The sequence below is a fragment of the Rhinoraja longicauda genome, chromosome 24 (genome assembly GCF_053455715.1).
Source record: "Rhinoraja longicauda isolate Sanriku21f chromosome 24, sRhiLon1.1, whole genome shotgun sequence".
Lineage (NCBI taxonomy): Eukaryota > Metazoa > Chordata > Chondrichthyes > Rajiformes > Arhynchobatidae > Rhinoraja > Rhinoraja longicauda.
In genome coordinates, this window is record NC_135976.1 from 18,627,168 (window position 1) to 18,645,120 (window position 17,953).

A 17,953-nucleotide genomic window follows, 5' to 3' on the forward strand; every position below is an offset into this window, starting at 1 on the left:
ATAGGTGGAGACAGGAAGACAGTGGGAGGTCTGGGAAGGGGAGGGGAAGAGAGGGAAAGTTGGAGAAGTCAATGTTCATACCACTGGGCTGCCCAGGTGAAATATGAGGTGCTGTTCCTCCAATTTCCGGTGGGACAGCAGTAGAGCTGCTGCCTCAAAGAGCCAGAGACCCGGGTTCGATCCTGACCTCGGGTGCTGTCTGTGTGGAGCTCTCTGTGACCCTGTGGGTTTTCTCCGGGTGCTCCGGTTTCCTCCCACGTTCCAAAGACATGCAGGTTTGTGGGTTAATTGGCTTCGGTAAAATTGTAAATTGTCCCGAGTGTGTAGGTATAGTGCGAGTGTGTGGGGTAATCGCTGGTTGGCGTGGACCCGGTGGGCCGAAGGGTCTGTTTCTGCATTGTATCTCTAAAGTCTAAGGTCACCCCTCCACTTGCCTGTCCTTACTTTGCCACCAATCCCTCCCAGCCTCACTGAATAAATGCCAGTTCAACACTGGTAGCGCAACCCATCGCATCAGGTTGTCGTTTAGTTTAGGGATACAGCGTGGAAACAGGCCCTTCGGTCCACCAAGTCGATGCCGACCACCAATCACACCGTACACTAGTTCTATCCTACACTCTAGGGACAATTTATGGGTCAATTAACCTACAAACCTGCACGATTGTGGGGGGTTGTGGGAGGAAACCGGAGCACCCGGCAAAACCCATGGGGAGAACGTGTAAACGCCATACAGACAGCACCCGTAGTCGGGATTGAACCCGGGTCTGTGGCGCTGCAAGGCACCAACTCTACCGCTGTGCCGCTGTGCCGCCCGTAATGAAGGAATATTTAGCCCGTGTTCCTGTCACAAATTCCCATTTCCTTGCTGCTGAGATCAAGGTAGACAGAGGCAAATAGCACAGCTTGCTGCGATTGAATTAGTGGAGTTGATTTCACAAGTGCTGAAGGGGAAAAAAAGCCACGTAAAATTTCTGGAGAAGCAAATTTCAGTTAATTGACTATTTTTTACCAATTTCACACAAAGCAATTAACTGAATTGTGCATTGCATCATTTACTAGCGTGCATTCATCTCATCTTTCGACAGTGGCAGCTTAAAATTCAGGGCTGGTAGCGTGAAATTGTTTCCATTTTTCAATCTTTACCACTTTTTGGTGCACTGCCATCAGGGGAATGATTTTGGTAATGAGATTGCCGTCTACTGCTCGAAATTGATCACTTAGTCTGAATCTGCAAACAGATTTTGCATTCATTATTTGAACAGAAAGAGATGAGAGTTTCTGCAGCCAATAATGGTAGAAAGCACTTTCACCACTCTGCAATCTTGTTACTTCTGGACAAATATTCATAAGTAACATCAGTGAGAAATATTATGTATAAATGTAAATCAAGTAACTCGTGAATAATATGTGAACGTATTCTTGATAACATTTGTACTAATAGGTTTATAAACAGCAAGCCTCCCTCTCACCGTAATTGCTTTAAGAGATTTTGCAAATCTACTTGTTTAGATTTTTTTTTTAGATTTAGAGATACAGCGCGGAAACAGGCCCTTCGGCCCACCGGGTCCGCGCCGCCCAGCGATCCCCGCACATTAACACTATCCTACACACACTAGGGACAATTTTTACATTTACCGAGTCAATTAACCTACATACCTGTACGTCTTTGGAGTGCGGGAGGAAACCGAAGATCTCGGAGAAAACCCACGCAGGTCACGGGGAGAAGGTACAAACTCCGTACAGACGGCGCCCGTAGTCAGGATCGAACCTGAGTCTCCAGCGCTGCATTCGCTGTAAGGCAGCAACTCTACCGCTGCGCCACCGTGCCGTGTTCTGCATGATAGATGAACAGAATTTTAATCGGTGTGATTTTTATTCCTACCTGTATTCATTGCATACAATCCCTGAGGACTCACACTGATGAAGAAAGGTTTGCATGTAGCAGTTGGTATCAGAGATGATATCAGAGCTGGATGGGATCATGCATAATATCAGCTTGGTAAAGGCCCACCATTGGTTTTCCAGCACCCTTGGTCCCAGAGTCTCTGGATTATCTGTTTTGCTGGAACAACAGAGGTGACGTCCTCCGAGAGGAGTCCAACGGTACCAGAACGGTCTGCCTAGGCTGCCAAGGAGCCGAGATCCTGGCCCACAAAGTCGGCCTCGGAAGTTGGCTGTGGGAACGGACCTGCTGGCTCCGGCCCGGTCCGGAGTTCCGGAGCCCTGGCTGCAGGGGGCAAATTCGACCTGCTGATTGGCCGCGGAAGTCCTGATGAGGTCGAGATCGGCCGCCTCACCCGGCCTAGACGCTACATTTTCGGGAGGACTTCCAGGGGAGGGGGTGGGATTTCAAGTGCGTTCTTGTAATTTTGTCCGGAGTAAAGCAGGTGGACCTGTGTCAGACATGATAGCAGGATATATCATACATGATGTAAGGATCAGACATGATATCTGTATGGTGTCAGTATCCTGAAGACATCCAGACCAACATCACGCAACCTGGTTTCTTGGAAGTCAAGTCTCTCTTTCTGACAATCACTTCAAGGTGCTGTCTGTATGGGTTTCCTCCGGGTGCTCCAGCTTCCGCCCACATCCCAAAGACATGCAGGTTGGCAGGTTTATAAGCCCCAGTGTGTCGGTGAGAGGCAGAAGCTGAAGAAGGCACTGGATTGCTCGAGTCAACAGATAACAAACACACCGTAAAGGGATTTTGCCAACAGGTGATCTTTTGTCCCGTGACTCTCTGTCTGAAGAAGGGTCTCGACCCGAAACATCACCTATTCCTTTTCTTCAGAGATGCTGCCTGACCCGCTGAGTACCTGCTGTACCTTCCCCCACATCTTGTGTGCTCCACTACGAAATCTCCTCAAAGTCCGCATACCTTAAAGAAGTTCTCCCCCTCTCCCTGACTGGAGTCCTGCAACATCTTCTCTTGTTCCACTGTACCTTTCCATACCTCTGGTTTCCCTCTCCCCTGACTCTCGGACTGGAGAAGGGTCTTGACCCGCAACAGCATCTATTCCTTTTTCCCCAGAGATGCCGCCTGACCCGCTGTGTTACTCCAGCATGTTATGTCTATCTCAGGCGATCTTTTAAAAACATTTCATTATCTATATACTAAAACTCTTGTTTGTTTGTTTGTTCCTGAACTAGACCAAAACGGTACACGATAGCACGGCAATTTTAGGCCCACCTTACTCACCATCATCCCTTTGGTGCTATTGGAAGATGTTTCATTGAAATTGGTGTTATATTTTAAATGTTATTCACATTCTAAAGTGTAAGTCTATCTCTGAGGGAGGGAGGGGGTAAGGAGGGAGGGTGGAAGAGGAGGGGGGGGGGAGGAAGTGGAGGGGAGGGAGGGGGAGGATGGAGGGGGATAAGGGGGGTTGAGGAGCATGGATGGGGAGGGGGAGGGGAAGGGGGGGAGGAGGGGGTGAGGGAGGGGGAAGGGAAGAGGGGAGGGAGGGGGGTGAAGGGGAGGGGGAGGGGGAAGGGAGGAGGAGGGAAGAGGGGAGGAGAGGGTGTTGCACCAATGCAGGAGAGGTTTGGGCCCAACGGGTCCACTTGGTCTAGTTTAAATCTAAAACTGTACAAGTTCACCCAATTATTTTAATAGTAATCAGTGTTTTTATTCGGCCTGATATATGGAGTAATTTACTACTACTTCCTTTATCGAGATGAAGAGCTACTTAATCTTAAAGAAAATATCTCTCTTTTCATGTGCTTGACATTTAAAGTTGATTCCAGTGCCTGCCCTTGTGAGTTCTCCAACGCTGGGCTGGGGCCGCAGTTTACAGGGTGATCAAACGATTACATTATTTAAGGAATTGACAGCCTTGCACAGTGCAGCAATCTGACTGTAAATGTAAAAGGAGATAAGGCATGCCTTAAAGTTAGCAAGCTTAAAGTAAAATGGAAATTAAGTGAAGAATTGCCATTCTTTCATAAGAGCAGACGAGCAATTTCCCAGTAAAAGTATATTGCATGTAATTGACAGACTTTTTTCAAAAAGGAGGTGGGTGAGAATAGCTGAGAATAAAACCTTTGAAGATGGGATATGATTAACGGACCCAGTGGAGGGTTGTGGTTTATGCAATACAAAGGGAAATCGTTTACTCTATAAATTGTTGACTCCAGTTCTACACGTGAGTACAGTAGGAAGATTTGTCCTGTTTTTTTAGAGATACAGCATGCACAGGCCCGTCTGCCCACTGGAGCTAAGGATGTAAGCAGCTAAAGCATAGCTATGAGTGGTTTTAGAGACACAGCATGCAAACAGGCCCTTCTGCCCACCGAGTCCATGTCACCCGGTCACACAAATTCAGGAGTCAAGAGTGTTTTATTGTCATACTAGACCAAGTGGTCCCGTTGGGCCCAAACCTCTCCTGCATTGGTGCAGCACCCTCCCCTCCCCCCCCTCCCCTCTCCCCCTCCCCTCCCCCCTCACCCTCCCTCCCCCCCTTCCCCTCCCTCTCAACCCCCCTCATCCTCCCCCACCCTCCCTCCACCCCCTCCCTCCCTAGGAGATAGATTTAAACTTTAAAATGAGAATAACTTTTAAAGTATAACACCGATTTCAATTAAACTTCTTCCATTAGCACCAAATGGACGATGGTGAGTAAGATGGGCCTAAAATTGTCGCGCTATCGTGTACCATTCTGGCTGTAGTTCAGGAACAAACAAACGAGATTTTTAGTGTACAGATGTCCCAAACAGAACAATGAAATTTTACTTGCAGCAGCACAGCAGAATATGTAAACATTATAATAAATGATAGCGCAGCGGTAGAGTTGCTGCTTTACAGAGAATGCAGCGCCGGAGACTCAGGTTCGATCCTGACTACGGGTGCTGTACTGTAAGGAGTTTGTACGTTCTCCCCGTGACCTGCGTGGGTTTTCTCCGAGATCTTCGGTTTCCTCCCACACTCCAAAGACGTACAGGTATGTAGGTTAATTGGCTGGGTAAATGTAAAAAATAATTGTCCCTAGTGGGTGTAGGATAGTGTTAATGTACGGGGATCGCTGGGCGGCACGGACTTGGTGGGCCGAAAAGGCCTGTTTCCGGCTGTATATATATGATATGATATCATATACACATACACTGACACATACACTCAGATATACACACACACACGGACAGACAGACGGACGGGTGTAGACACACACACACACAGCCACACACACATGGACGGCCACACATGGACAGACACAAACACGGATACACACATGGATGGACACACACACACAGATGGACAGACAGACACACACACACACACACACGAACATATGCACTCACGGTCGATGGACACGCACACAAGGACACGCACACGAACACACACACACACACACACACACACACACACACACACACACACACACACACACACACACAAACACACGCACACACCCACGAACACACACATGTTTCTCATTCACCTCCTTCACACTAAGGGATTTCACAGAGATCAATTAACCTACAAACCCGCAGGTGTTTGGGATGTGGGAGGAAGGAGAGCACATGGAGGAAACCCACGCAGTCACAGGGAGAACGTGCAAACTCCACACAGGCAGCACCTGTAGTCAGGATCGAACCCGGGTCTCTGGTGCTGTGAAGCAGCAGCTCTACCCGCTGCCCCCACTGCGTCTGTGCCACCCTTACATTGAATAAGAGATGAAAGGAAATTTGAGGAAGAATCTTTTTACACCAATGGAGGCTGCAAACTAGAACACATTGACAGAATGAGTGGAGATAGATTAATGCCAGTGACTCCAAATCAATTTTGGATCATGTAGCAATTTTACAGAAAAAGGGATATACCATCCAATTTCTAGCTGGAGTTTCCTGTAAACCAAAATATAATAAAATGCATCACGCTGGGATGGTGCAATTATAATGTGACAGTTTTGCTTTGGATGTCTCTAATACACACCAGAGTTTATAATAAATTAGTAAATTGTCACATAAATCTGACAGAAAAAATCATTAAAACAATGTAGATTTTATGGACTACGAGTGTTTGCTACATATTGGATGCAATATGAATATATCATAGACATGACAAGACATTTGTTAATCTTTTAATAGTTTAGTAGAGTTGTATTGTCATGTGTACCGAGGTACAGTGAAAAGCTTGTGTTGCATGCTAACCAGTCAGTGCAAAGACTATACATTTTTTTAATCAAAAAATACTTTATTCAAGTAATAAATATCATTTACAAAACATATTTTTTAACAAGCCCATCCGACATTTCCGGAGGTTACACATTCGATACAGGCATTCGCTTAGACATTTACTTACATTTGCAGACATTAACCCAGTATCCCTTATTTGGAGGGGCGTCTCCACCACACATGCCCCCCCCATGTCCAGCAGCGGAAGGACCCTAGACTGTGGTCCACCCCCACAGGGCGTTGGCTGCACCAAGCTTCAGTGCGTCCCTCAGCACGTACTCCTGCAGTCTGCAGCAGGCCAGTCGGCAACATTCCTTGACGGACAGCTCGCTCCGCCGGGAGGCCAACAAAGCTCGGGCAGACCAAAGAGCGTCTTTCACCGAGTTGATGACCAATCAAGCCATCCACATTGTACAGATACGTGATAAAGGAAAAAATGTTTAGTGCAAGATAAAGTCCAGTAGAGTCTCGTTAAAGATAGTCTGAGGGTCTCCAATGAGGTAGATGGTAGCTCAGGACTGCTCTCTGGTTGTTGATAGAATGATTCCGTTGCCTGATAACAGCTGGAACAAAACTGTCCCTTAATCTGGGGGTGTGCGTTTTCACACTTCCATACATCTTGCCTGATGGGAGAAGGTAGGAGGGGGAGTGATGGGGTTGAGACTGGTCCTTGATTATGCTGGTGGCCTTGCCGAGGCAGCGTGAAGTGTAGATGAAAGGGAGTCAATGAAAGGGAGGTTGGCTTGCGTGATGGTCTGGTCTGCGTTCACAATTCTCAGCAATTTCTTGCGGGCTTGGATGAAGCTGTTCCCAAACCACGCTGTGATGCATCCCCATCAAATACTTTCTGCGGTGCATCAGCAGAGGTTGGTGCGAGTTGTTGGAGACATGCATTATAGAGCCTTATAACACTTCGTCCAGGGAATGTTCCAGCAAACCATTTGTAATCATGGTAAAGTTACAAATGGAAAAGTTGCAACTTAAAACTTATGCAACTTAAGGTAATGAATGGAGGTTCATAGTTGAGGTTCGTGTTGTGCAGTGTTCATGTGCCTGATGGTTGTTGGGAAGAAGCTGTTCTTGAACCTGGAGGTCGCGGTTTTCAGGCTCCTGTACATTCTTCCCGATGGCAGGAGTGAAATGAGAGCGTGGCCGGGGTGGTGTGGGTCTCTGATGATGCTGGCTGCCTTTTCGAGGCAGCGCCTCCTGTAGATCCCTTCGATGGTGGGGAGGTCAGTGCTCATGATGGACCGGGCAGTGCCCACCACTCTCTGTCGACTCCTTCAAATTGTTGAACCAAGTCAAGTCAAGTCAAGTCAATTTTTATTTGTCACATACACATACACGATGTGCAGTGAAATGAAAGTGGCAATGCCTGCGGGTTGTGCACAAAAAGAATTACAGGTACAGCATATAAATAAAGTTAATAAGTTACTATTAGTGTCGACAAAAATTTAGTCTCTGGGGTTATAAAAGTTGACAGTCCTGATGGCCTGTGGGAAGAAGCTCCGTCTCATCCTCTCCGTTTTCACAGCGTGACAGCGGAGGCGTTTGCCTGATCGTAGCATCTGGAACAGTCCGTTACTGGGGTGGCAGGGGTCCCTCATGATCTTACTTGCTCTGGATCTGCACCTCCTGATGTATAGGTCCTGCAGGGGGACAAGTGTAGTTCCCATGGTGCGTTCTGCCGAACGCACTACTCTCTGCAGGGCCATGATTCAACCAGTCAAAATGTTCTCTCCCTGCAGAATCATTCAGAGAATTGTCCCTTCCAACTGAATGGGTGAAAAAGTGTAAGAATTACAAATATTTGGAATCTGAAATAAAAATTGAGAATTCTGCACCTGCAACAGGAAACGAGTAAATGCTGTGGTTGAAGATCTCACTTTTACTCATTGTAATTAGAATTTTACATCGCATTCACTTGGTTAGAAATGGCTGAATAATTAAAATCACTTTTAATTTTACGACCAACATTGAAATGCCAGTTAAGATTTCTGTATTCATTTTGCTTTTCCCCTTGTGTTATTTTCATGCATTGCCACGAAAAATAAACATTCATTCTTGCACAGTAAAATTTAAACTGTTGTACGCGCATTGCTTTCTGTTTAAATTCCCTTTAGTTTTAGGTTAGAGATACAACGTGGAAACAGGCCCTTCGGCCCAGCGAGTCCACGCCGACCGTTGGTCACCTGTTCACACTAACTCTGCGTTATCCCACTTTCTCATCCACTCCCTGTACACTAGCTGCAAGTTACAGAGGGCCAATTAACCGACAAACCCACATGTCTTTGGGATGTGGGAGGAAACCGGAGCACCCGGAGTGAACGCACGCGGTCACGGAGAGAGCACGCAAACTCCACACAGGCAGCACCCGAGCTCAGGATTGGACCCAGGTCTCTGGCAGTATGAGGCAGCAGCTCTACTCGATGCGCCACAGTGCTGCCCCAGATTTCTACATTGACCGCTTGTGAAATACTCCTGCATTTGATTCTTTGTATATTCCTGTATTTATCCGCAATGCACACTGGGATAGAAGACAATATCAAGAGCAATTACTTTTTGGAGTATATGCCTATTATGGAGAGTTGTTAATCAACCATGGGTTGGTTGGTGATAATGTTGCACAGTCATTTAGTCCGAGAATCATACAACACAGAAATGAGTTCTCAGGACCAGGCATCCTCAAGTACCCAGCTCTTCTAATCCTATTTTCTAGCACTTGGCTGTAGCTTCTAAGCCTTGCCTAGTCACGACTTAAGCATTGTAAGTCTTTAACTCTGCCCACGCACACAGGCACTAGATTCTGACATCCAAATTTATTCTCCACCCTGGAGACACACAAAACGGCAGACGCTGGAATCTTGAGCCAAAAGAGAATGAATGGGGACTGTGCTGGGGGGGGGGGGGGGGCATTGACAATGAAGGGGGGACCCGGCAGAAGGGCCTGGCGGGGGGGGGGGATTGATAATGAAGGGGGTGGGGGGTTGCGAACAAACCTGGCTGGTTTGCCGCTGTGAGCAGAAGATAAAACTGTTCAATGAACTTGTTGCAACTTTGGCGTGGTAAAGTGGTGACGCTTGGCTGCCGAGGTGAGGTTTGCTGTATGATTTTACCGGGTTGCATGCAAAACGAAGCATTTTGCTGTACATGTGACCAAAACGTATCATTGGATCATTGAATTGAACTGCTAGAGGAACTCAGCAGGTCAGGCAGCATCTGTGGAGGGACAGGAGAATACATGAGAGAAAGGGTTCTGACCTGAAATATCACCTGTCCTCTAGTCCCCCCACAAATGCTGCTTGACTCTAGCACTTTGTAACTTGCTCTCCTCAACTCTATCATGAATAGTTGACTTTATTTTGAATCTCTGACACTTGGTCTTGGTCTCCCAACCCAGGAGAAATATCATTCCTGCGTCTAATCTGTCAAACCCCACAGGTATTTTGTATCTCTCGATGGTATCATCTCTTTGTCTACTGTCTCTAAAATAGTACAGCCCGTTTACAAAATCTCCCCTCATGGAATAAACCACTCCCCCTCCGCCCCATCCTAGGATTCAGTCCGTTGAATCTACTCTGCAGTCCTTTTTATCACAACCAGAGAGTTGTGGACGCAGCCCAGACCATCACACAGACCAACCTCCCTTTTAACGTTGCCCCTCTCACCGGAAAGCGGTGGCCTCTAATCATTGATATTTCCTACCTGGGGAAAATTGTTCTGACTACTGTCTACCTATCCATGCCTCTCATAATTTTATATACTGCTGTCCGATCATGAGTCAAGATAGGTCCCGACCTGAAACTTCACCGACCAATGTTTTCCAGAGATGCTGCCTGACCTGCTGAGTTACTCCACAACTTTCTATCCATCTTTGTAAAGCAGCACCTGCAGTTCCTTGGTTCTACAAGGAACCATGGAACTGGTTCCCAAAACGGCAGGGTCTCGACCTGAAACGTCACCTAATTTCTTTTCTGCAGAGATGCTGCCTGACCCCGTTGATGTGACTCCAGCATTTTGTGTCTATCTTCTTCACTAAGAAAAGAGACACAGAGTGCTGGAGTGACTCGCTTTCAGCCTGAAGAAGGTCCCGACCTGAAACGTCACCCATCCATGTTCTCCAGAGATGCTGCCTGGCCCGCTGGGTAGCTCTTGCACTTTGGTGCCTTTGTTCCAAAACCAGCACCTGCAGTTCCTTGCGTCGAGATATTGACCATCATTTTGCACGTCTAAATTATAACTTTGATTAACGATTATTCCCAGCTCTCTGAGCAGAGAAATTGCCTGTCGAGAGAAAAGACCTAATTCCCATTGTTGCTGCTGCTTCCTCACCAGAAGTGATTGACAGCCCAGATGCTCAGCAGTAATTGAATGCAAGTACACATGGTGCTCCATAATTTATTATCACGCACACATCTTCCCATTTATTTTTCAATTTCCTTCCAGGTGCATTCTATCGGGAAAAAACTGAAATCCTTTTACTGTCACCTCAAAAACAACAACCAGCCTGGAGTATCTCTAAGATCGGGCAGACAAAAGTAGAATGAAATGCAGCTGCTGGTCTATACGAAAGATAGTGCTGGTAGAAACATAGAAACATAGAAACATAGAAACATAGAAAATAGGTGCAGGAGTAGGCCATTCGGCCCTTTGAGCCTGCACCGCCATTCAATATGATCATGGCTGATCATTCAGCTCAGTAGCCTGTACCTGCCTTCTCTCCATACCCCCTGATCCCTTTAGCAAAAAGGGCCACATCTAACTCCCTCTTAAATATAGCCAATGAACTGGCCTCAACTACCTTCTGTGGCAGAGAATTCCACAGACTCACCACTCTCTGTGTGAAGAAATGTTTTCTCATCTCGGTCCTAAAAGACTTCCCCCTTATCCTTAAGCTGTGACCCCTGGTTCTGGACTCCCCCAACATCGGGAACAATCTTCCCGCATCTAGCCTCTCCAACCCCTTAAGAATTTTATATGTTTCTATAAGATCCCCCCTCAGTCTTCTAAATTCCAGCGAGTACAAGCCCAGTCTATCCAGTCTTTCCTCATATGTAAGTCCCGCCATCCCAGGGATCAATCTGGTGAACCTTCTCTGTACTCCCTCTAAGGCAAGAACGTCTTTCCTCAGGTTAGGAGACCAAAACTGCACACAGTACTCCAGGTGCGGTCTCACCAAGGCCCTGTACGGTAGATAATCTATCCAAACCTTCAGGAGATTTCACAATGGAGCAGGCTAAAGCAACTTTGTGTCCGACCTGCTGAGTTTCTCCAGCACTTTGTGTCTCCTCAGCAGGGCATGCCTACTTTGAATTAGAGTCATAGAGTGATACAGAGTGGAAACAGGCCCCTTGGCCCAACTTGCCCACACAGGCCAACGTGTCCCAGCTACACCAGTCCCACCTGCCTGCGCTTGGTCCATATCCCTCCAAACTTGTCCCATCCATGTACCTGTCTAACTGTTTCTTAAGTGTTGAGATAGTCCCAGCTTCAACTACCTCCTCTGACAGCTTTTTCCATACACCCACCACCCTTTGTGTGAAGAATCTACCCCCCGGATTCCTATTAAATCTTTTCCCCTTCACCTTGAACCTATGTCCTCTGGTCCTCGATTCCCCTACTCTGGGCAAGAGATTCTGTGCATCTACCCAATCTATTCCTCCCATGATTTTATACACAAAAGGATATTTTATGCACAAAATTCTATACACAACAGAGCAAATTAGTTGTCTTCCTCTAAGGATCCTGACCTGAAATGACCCCCATCCATTTTCTCCGCAGAGGCTGCCTGACCCGCTGAGTTACTCCTGCAATTTGTGTCTATCTAAGATTGGGCTGTTTGTTTTTAAACCTACTAAAAATGGCTACATGATTGCGGATTTTAAGCAGACATTATGCCCACAAATGGAACTGTTTACTTAAATTAATCATGCTGGAAACAGGCCATACCCTAAAACTATCCCAGTCAAATTAATCTTAATGCATTGCTTCTATTATGAGTTTGTAGATCTGCTTCTGTGGCTAGCAGGCAAATAGTCACCTGTGTTGGGCGCCATCTTGGAAGCCATCTTGGAGCAGCAATGTTCAGAACTGTGTGATGGATGTAGGGTGTGACGACACGTCCCTTTAAGGTCCTCTCCTCTCCCAGCCCCAGGCAAACATAGAAACATTGAAAATAGGTGCAGGAGTAGGCCATTCGGCCCTTCGAGCCAGCAACGCCATTCAATATGATCATGGGTGATCATCCAAAATCAGTACCCCGTTCCTGCTTTCTCCCCATATCCCTTGATTCCGTTAGCCCTAAGAGCCAAATCTAACTCTGTCTTGAATACATCCAGTGAATTGGACTCCACTGCCTTCTGTGACAGAGAATTCCACAGATTCGCAACTTTCTGGGTGAAAAGGTTTTTCCTCATCTCATTCCAAATGGCCTACCCCGTATTCTTAAACTATGACCCCTGGTTCTGGACTCCCCCAACATCGAGAACATTTTTCCTGCATCTAGCCTGTCTAATCCCAAATGAACCACAGCCAAATCCAATGAAGGGTCATTGGATCTACAGATCTCCCCCTTATGAAGAAGGCTGACACAAAAAGCTGGAGTGACTTAGTGGGTTAGACTGCATCTCTGTGAAAAGGAATGAGTGACATTTCTGGTCAAGATCTTCAGATTGATAATATAATCATAATAATAATATATTCGTTTATTCGTCCCACACCAGGGAAATTTACAGTGTTACAGCAGCAAAGTGGATAGAAAGAGATCATTCATTATAAATAAATATACATAAATTGTCATCAGTTTTCTGTGTGTTCTTAGACAATAGACAATAGGTGCAGGAGGGGGCCATTCGGCCCTTCGAGCCAGCACCGCCATTCAATGTGATCATGGCTGATCATTCTCAATCTGTACTCCGTTCCTGCCTTCTCCCCACACCCCCTGACTGTGCTATCCTTAAGAGCTCTATCTAGCTCTCTCTTGAATGCATTCAGAGAATTGGCCTCCACTGCCTTCTGAGGCAGAGAATTCCACAGATTCACAACTCTCTGACTGAAAAAGTTTTTCCTCATCTCAGTTCTAAATGGCCTACCCCTTATTCTTAAACTGTGGCCCCTTGTTCTGGACTCCCCCAACATTGGGAACATGTTTCCTGCCTCTAACGTGTCCAACCCCTTAATAATCTTATACGTTTCGATAAGATCTCCTCTCATCCTTCTAAATGTTATTGTTGACTAGTCTGCTGGGAGCAGTGCTGGTTGTGCAGTCTCACAGCAGCGGGAAGGAAGGGCCTCCTATATCTCTCCTTCACGCACTTGGGGTGAAGGAGTCTGTCACTGAAGGAGCTACTCATTGTGAGTCAAGGGAAAGGGAAACGAGAGATATATAGACAGTGATCCAGAGATAGATATAGAGTGAGAGAGGATGGTGCAGAACTCTCGTCAGAGAGAGGAGGAGAACGCCTTCATAGTCGGCATACCTTGAGGAGGATAGATAAAGATGTTGATATTGAGAGAGATGTAGAGTGAGAGAGGATGTTGCATCGTGGAGTCTTGAGGGGAAGGGAGGGTGGAAGCTGGGGGGATGATTCCAGACCCTTGTATTTGACTCTAGCAATAATGGCCATCAGGTGAATGCCCTGTACTGTGTGTGCCAGTGTAGTCATTGTTGATCTGGCAAAGTCACAAAGGATACACTTAAGAAGGAAATTAGGGGGGCAAAAAGAGACGATACGATATCTCTGGCTGCTAAGATAACAGAGAGGATTCCATAAGTACGTTCAGGGCTAAAGGGTAGCATGGAAGAGAGTGGGACCCATTTAGGAATCAGTGCGGTCATCTGTTGTCATTCTTGGCGCCAAATGCCTCTACCCGGGTTCGATCCTGACTACCGGTGCTGTCTGTGTAGAATTTGTACGTTCTCCCTGTGACTGCGTGGGTTTTCTCCGGGTTCTCCGGTTTCCTCCCACACTCAAGATGTGCAGGTTTGTAGGTTGATCAGTTTTGGGAAGTTGTAAAATTGTCCTTAGTGTGTGTCGGTTAGCATACGGGGTGATCGCTGTTCGGCACGGACTAGGTCGGCCGAAGGGCCTGTTTCCGCGCCGTATCTCTAAAGTCTAAAGTTTAAAAGAGTGGAGAGATTGTAATGACCAACTGCAGGTCCAGCACACGGAGACCAGATCTGATTCACGCAAAATAATGTCGACAGTTTCAGTGACTGAAAAAAACCCTCAGAATCACATTGCCCAGAGCAACCTCCCCTTTACAGAATCCTACAAGGAGCATTAACTGCCAGATAATCTTCATGAATACGGGTGTCCGAGCTTATGGGGAAAAGGCAGGAGAATGGGGTTCGGTGGGAGAGATAGATCAGCCATGATTGAATGGCGGAGTATACTTGATGGGCCGAATGGCCTAATTCTAATCCTATCTCTTATGATCTTATGAGTAACGATCTTATCTCCAGTTTGATACTGAACATTCACTTGTTGCTTTCTTTTCCTTGCAGGACGATCAAGGTGGAGGTGTATGACTGGGACAGAGATGGCAGGTAGGCCGTGGACTAATGCCTATTTATAATGAACAAACCAAAAAGTCTAATCCACCAGAATGCCGCTACAGTTTTTGCTGATCAGCTGTTCGGCAATTAAAGCCAGGATCTGTTGCGTTATGCATTCAGATTGGCATCTTGCGAGCTCTTCCAAGATTGGATACCATCTGGTGGTTCAGCTTTAGTGTCAGACATCAATGCGATTACCAGGGGCTCTGCTGTGTGTATCTCGGTAATGCATGCTTGCAGATTAACTCGCACACTGTTCACTGCAACCCACAGTATCATCGCCTGCACCAACTGCTGGGACTGATCACTTGGTTGTACAGAAGCTTCAGTAAAAAAAAATGTCAGCATAACCTCTATTGTTCATTAATATCATCCTGAGAACTCTGTATTTTCAACTTTTGCTCTACCTATTGTGCTTGAGCTTGGATTTAGTTTTGGCTTTAGGGAAAGAGCGGGGAAAAGGGCCTCTTCAGCCCACTGAGTCTATGTCGTCCAGTGATCCCCGTCCACTAGTTCTATCCTGCACACCAGGAACAATTTACAGAAGTCAATTAATCTACAAACCCACACGTCTTTGAGGTGTGGAGGAAACTCACGTGGGTTACGGGGAGAACGTACAAACTCCGTACAGACAGCATCTGTGGTCAGGGTGGAACCCTGGTCTCAGGCCCTGTCAGGCAGCATCTCTACTGCTGCGCCACTGCGCTGCTTGGTTGTATTTATGTATAGTATTATCTGATCTGATTGGATAATAATTCAATAATAAATCTAAACAATAGAATCAATGTAGGATGTCTTCTGTGTTAAAAATGGCATCTTCAATAAAAGTAAAAACACATCATGATGAATAACGTCACTTTTCACGGCTATTGGGGATTTTATTTTAATGGTGTTATATTTTACACTTTTTCGTAAATGTTTCCAAATCACCCTCTTCATTAAGGTGACTAATCCCAGCCCTTTACAGAATTTACCTTCGAGTCTGACTCTGTAATACAACCATGAATGCAAGACACCTGTTCTTCCCCACCCGGTCGATGGGATTTTTAACAAACGTTTCTCTGAAGTTAGAATCTTGAATAGAGTCTTAAACAGAACTGAAGTTTAAGAGGTTTAGTGCTTGGTTTGGGTTTATTATTGTTATTTTTTTTATTATCCTTTTACATAGGATAAGGAAATTGAGTTCCAGAGGACGTAGGTTTAAGGTAAGGGGGGAAAGATTTAGTAGGAACCCGAGGGGCAATTTTTACACAATGGGTGGTGGGTGAATGGAACGAGCTGCTGGGGGAGGTAGTGAAGGAAGGTGCATTGACACAATTTAAGAAACATTTAGACAGGTACATGGATAGGATAGGTTTAGAGGGATATTGGGCAAGTGCAGGCAGGTGGGACCAGTACAGATGGGACATGTTGGTCGGTGTAGGTAAGTTGGGCCGAAGGGCCTGTTCCCACTCTGTGTGACGCTTTGACTTATGGTCTTATGATAAAAAATGTCCGAACGGGTCTTCTGAAATGTTTGCTGATGTTTCAGTTTCAGAAACAATAATGTTTCTGATATGAAAGAATCGAAAATAAATGATAACCATCACAACTAATAGACCGTTTTGACAAGTTTCCTTCAACCTCTCTGTGAGGGATGGAGCATCCTTTATCTAGTGCCCACCGTCATCCATCAGTTGCCATCATTCCCAGGTTGAGGAATATTGCAGAACACTGTTTCAATTTTCTTCACAGAAGGAGTAATTTTCTTCAAGATTTTGACTAGCAACAACATGGGTGGATTTGTTCAGCCGAGGAATTGAGGGCATGCTGGTCAAACGAATGCTGCTGCTTATGTTTTTGCTGTTGTGTTTTGTGTTTTACTGTTCCATCATCTTGACAGCCACACTAGAATGGAGCAGATTGAGATCCCTTTCACTATGTATTTAGGTTCATCTTACGACACTTCGTGCGAGGTTGGGAGTTCTGTTAAAGTCTGACAAAGGAGTTCGCTTTTACGGAATGAGCTTAGTTTAGTTTAGAGACGCACATGGAATCAGGCCCTTTGACCCACCGAGTCCACGCCGACAATCGATCACCCTTTTAACTGGACTTTATCTTGCACGAAACATTATTCACATTTATTCCCTTTGTCATGTATCTGTACACTGTGAATGGCTCGATTGTAGCCACGTCTTGTCTTCCTGCTGACTGATTAGTACACAGCAAAAGCTTTGCACTGTACCTCTGTACATGTGACAATAAACTAAACCCAAACTCACTAGTTCTACATTGTCCCACTTTCTCATCCACTTCCTACACACTGGGGGCAATTTACAGAGGCCGGTTAACCTACAAACCCGCACGTCTTTGGGATGTGGGTGGAAACCGGAGCACCCGGACGAAACCCATGTGGTTATCGGCAGTGCCGGATTAACATAGTAGCAAAAGTAGCGTTTGCTACGGGCCCCGCACTTTCGAGGGCCCTGCACTAAATGCTTGCAAGCTAAATGCTTGAAATGGGCATCCCACCGGGGGGCGCTGTGTTGCGCGCGCCGCTCCCCAATCGCCGCGGTTTGAATGTGTTGGCGGGGCTGCGCGGACCAATGGGCAGCCGGCATGTCACGGCCCCACTGCCCAGTCTCCGGCCCTCTTACTCCACACCTCTGGCCTCACCCAAACACCTCGCTCCTCAGGACCTCTCTGCTCGAATATTGGCCTTGTCTCCCCACACATCCCGGCCCTCTCACTCCTCGCTCATCGGCTCTTTTCTCTCACGTCCCCGGGCCACTTTCACCACCTCATCAGCCCCCACCATCTCCCACTCCTCCAGCCCTCCTCCCTATACCTCCGGCACTCTCTCCCCACTCCTCTGGCACTTGCTCCCCCAAACCCTCCGCTGCTCACTCTTCCGCATCTCTCCCACCTGTTCTTTCCCTACCCCTCCACCCCTCCTTCTCTTTGCTAGGGCATTCTCTCTCTCGTTACTCCTGCGGTCTTCTCTCTCTCCCCACTCCACTGGGCATCTCTCTCCCCAATCCCCCTTCCCTCTCGCCTCCCAGACTTTCGTCCCTGCAAATAGCCACTGTTCCATTCCTCTTCTGCAAATCTACCTCACCCCTTTATTCCCAGTCTTCTGTCCCACTCTCCCTCCTCTTCTCCATCCCTCTCTCCCCCAGCACATCTCCATTACGCTCTCCCCATTTCCTCCGAACCTCTTTCCCCCACACTTCCCTCCATTCC

The 17,953-nt window shown here is 46.7% G+C and overlaps 1 protein-coding gene across 6 annotated transcripts in view; it reads left to right on the forward strand.

Annotated features, from left to right (window-relative positions):
* Nucleotides 1-17,953, forward strand: part of LOC144605454 (copine-8-like) — a 299,949-nt gene that overhangs the window by 148,884 nt on the left and 133,112 nt on the right. For all 6 annotated transcript variants that reach the window (XM_078420725.1, XM_078420728.1, XM_078420727.1 and 3 more), the window contains one exon: nt 14,681-14,722. In XM_078420725.1, the coding sequence (XP_078276851.1) occupies nt 14,681-14,722 (42 nt within the window). The remainder of the gene's footprint in view (nt 1-14,680; nt 14,723-17,953) is intronic.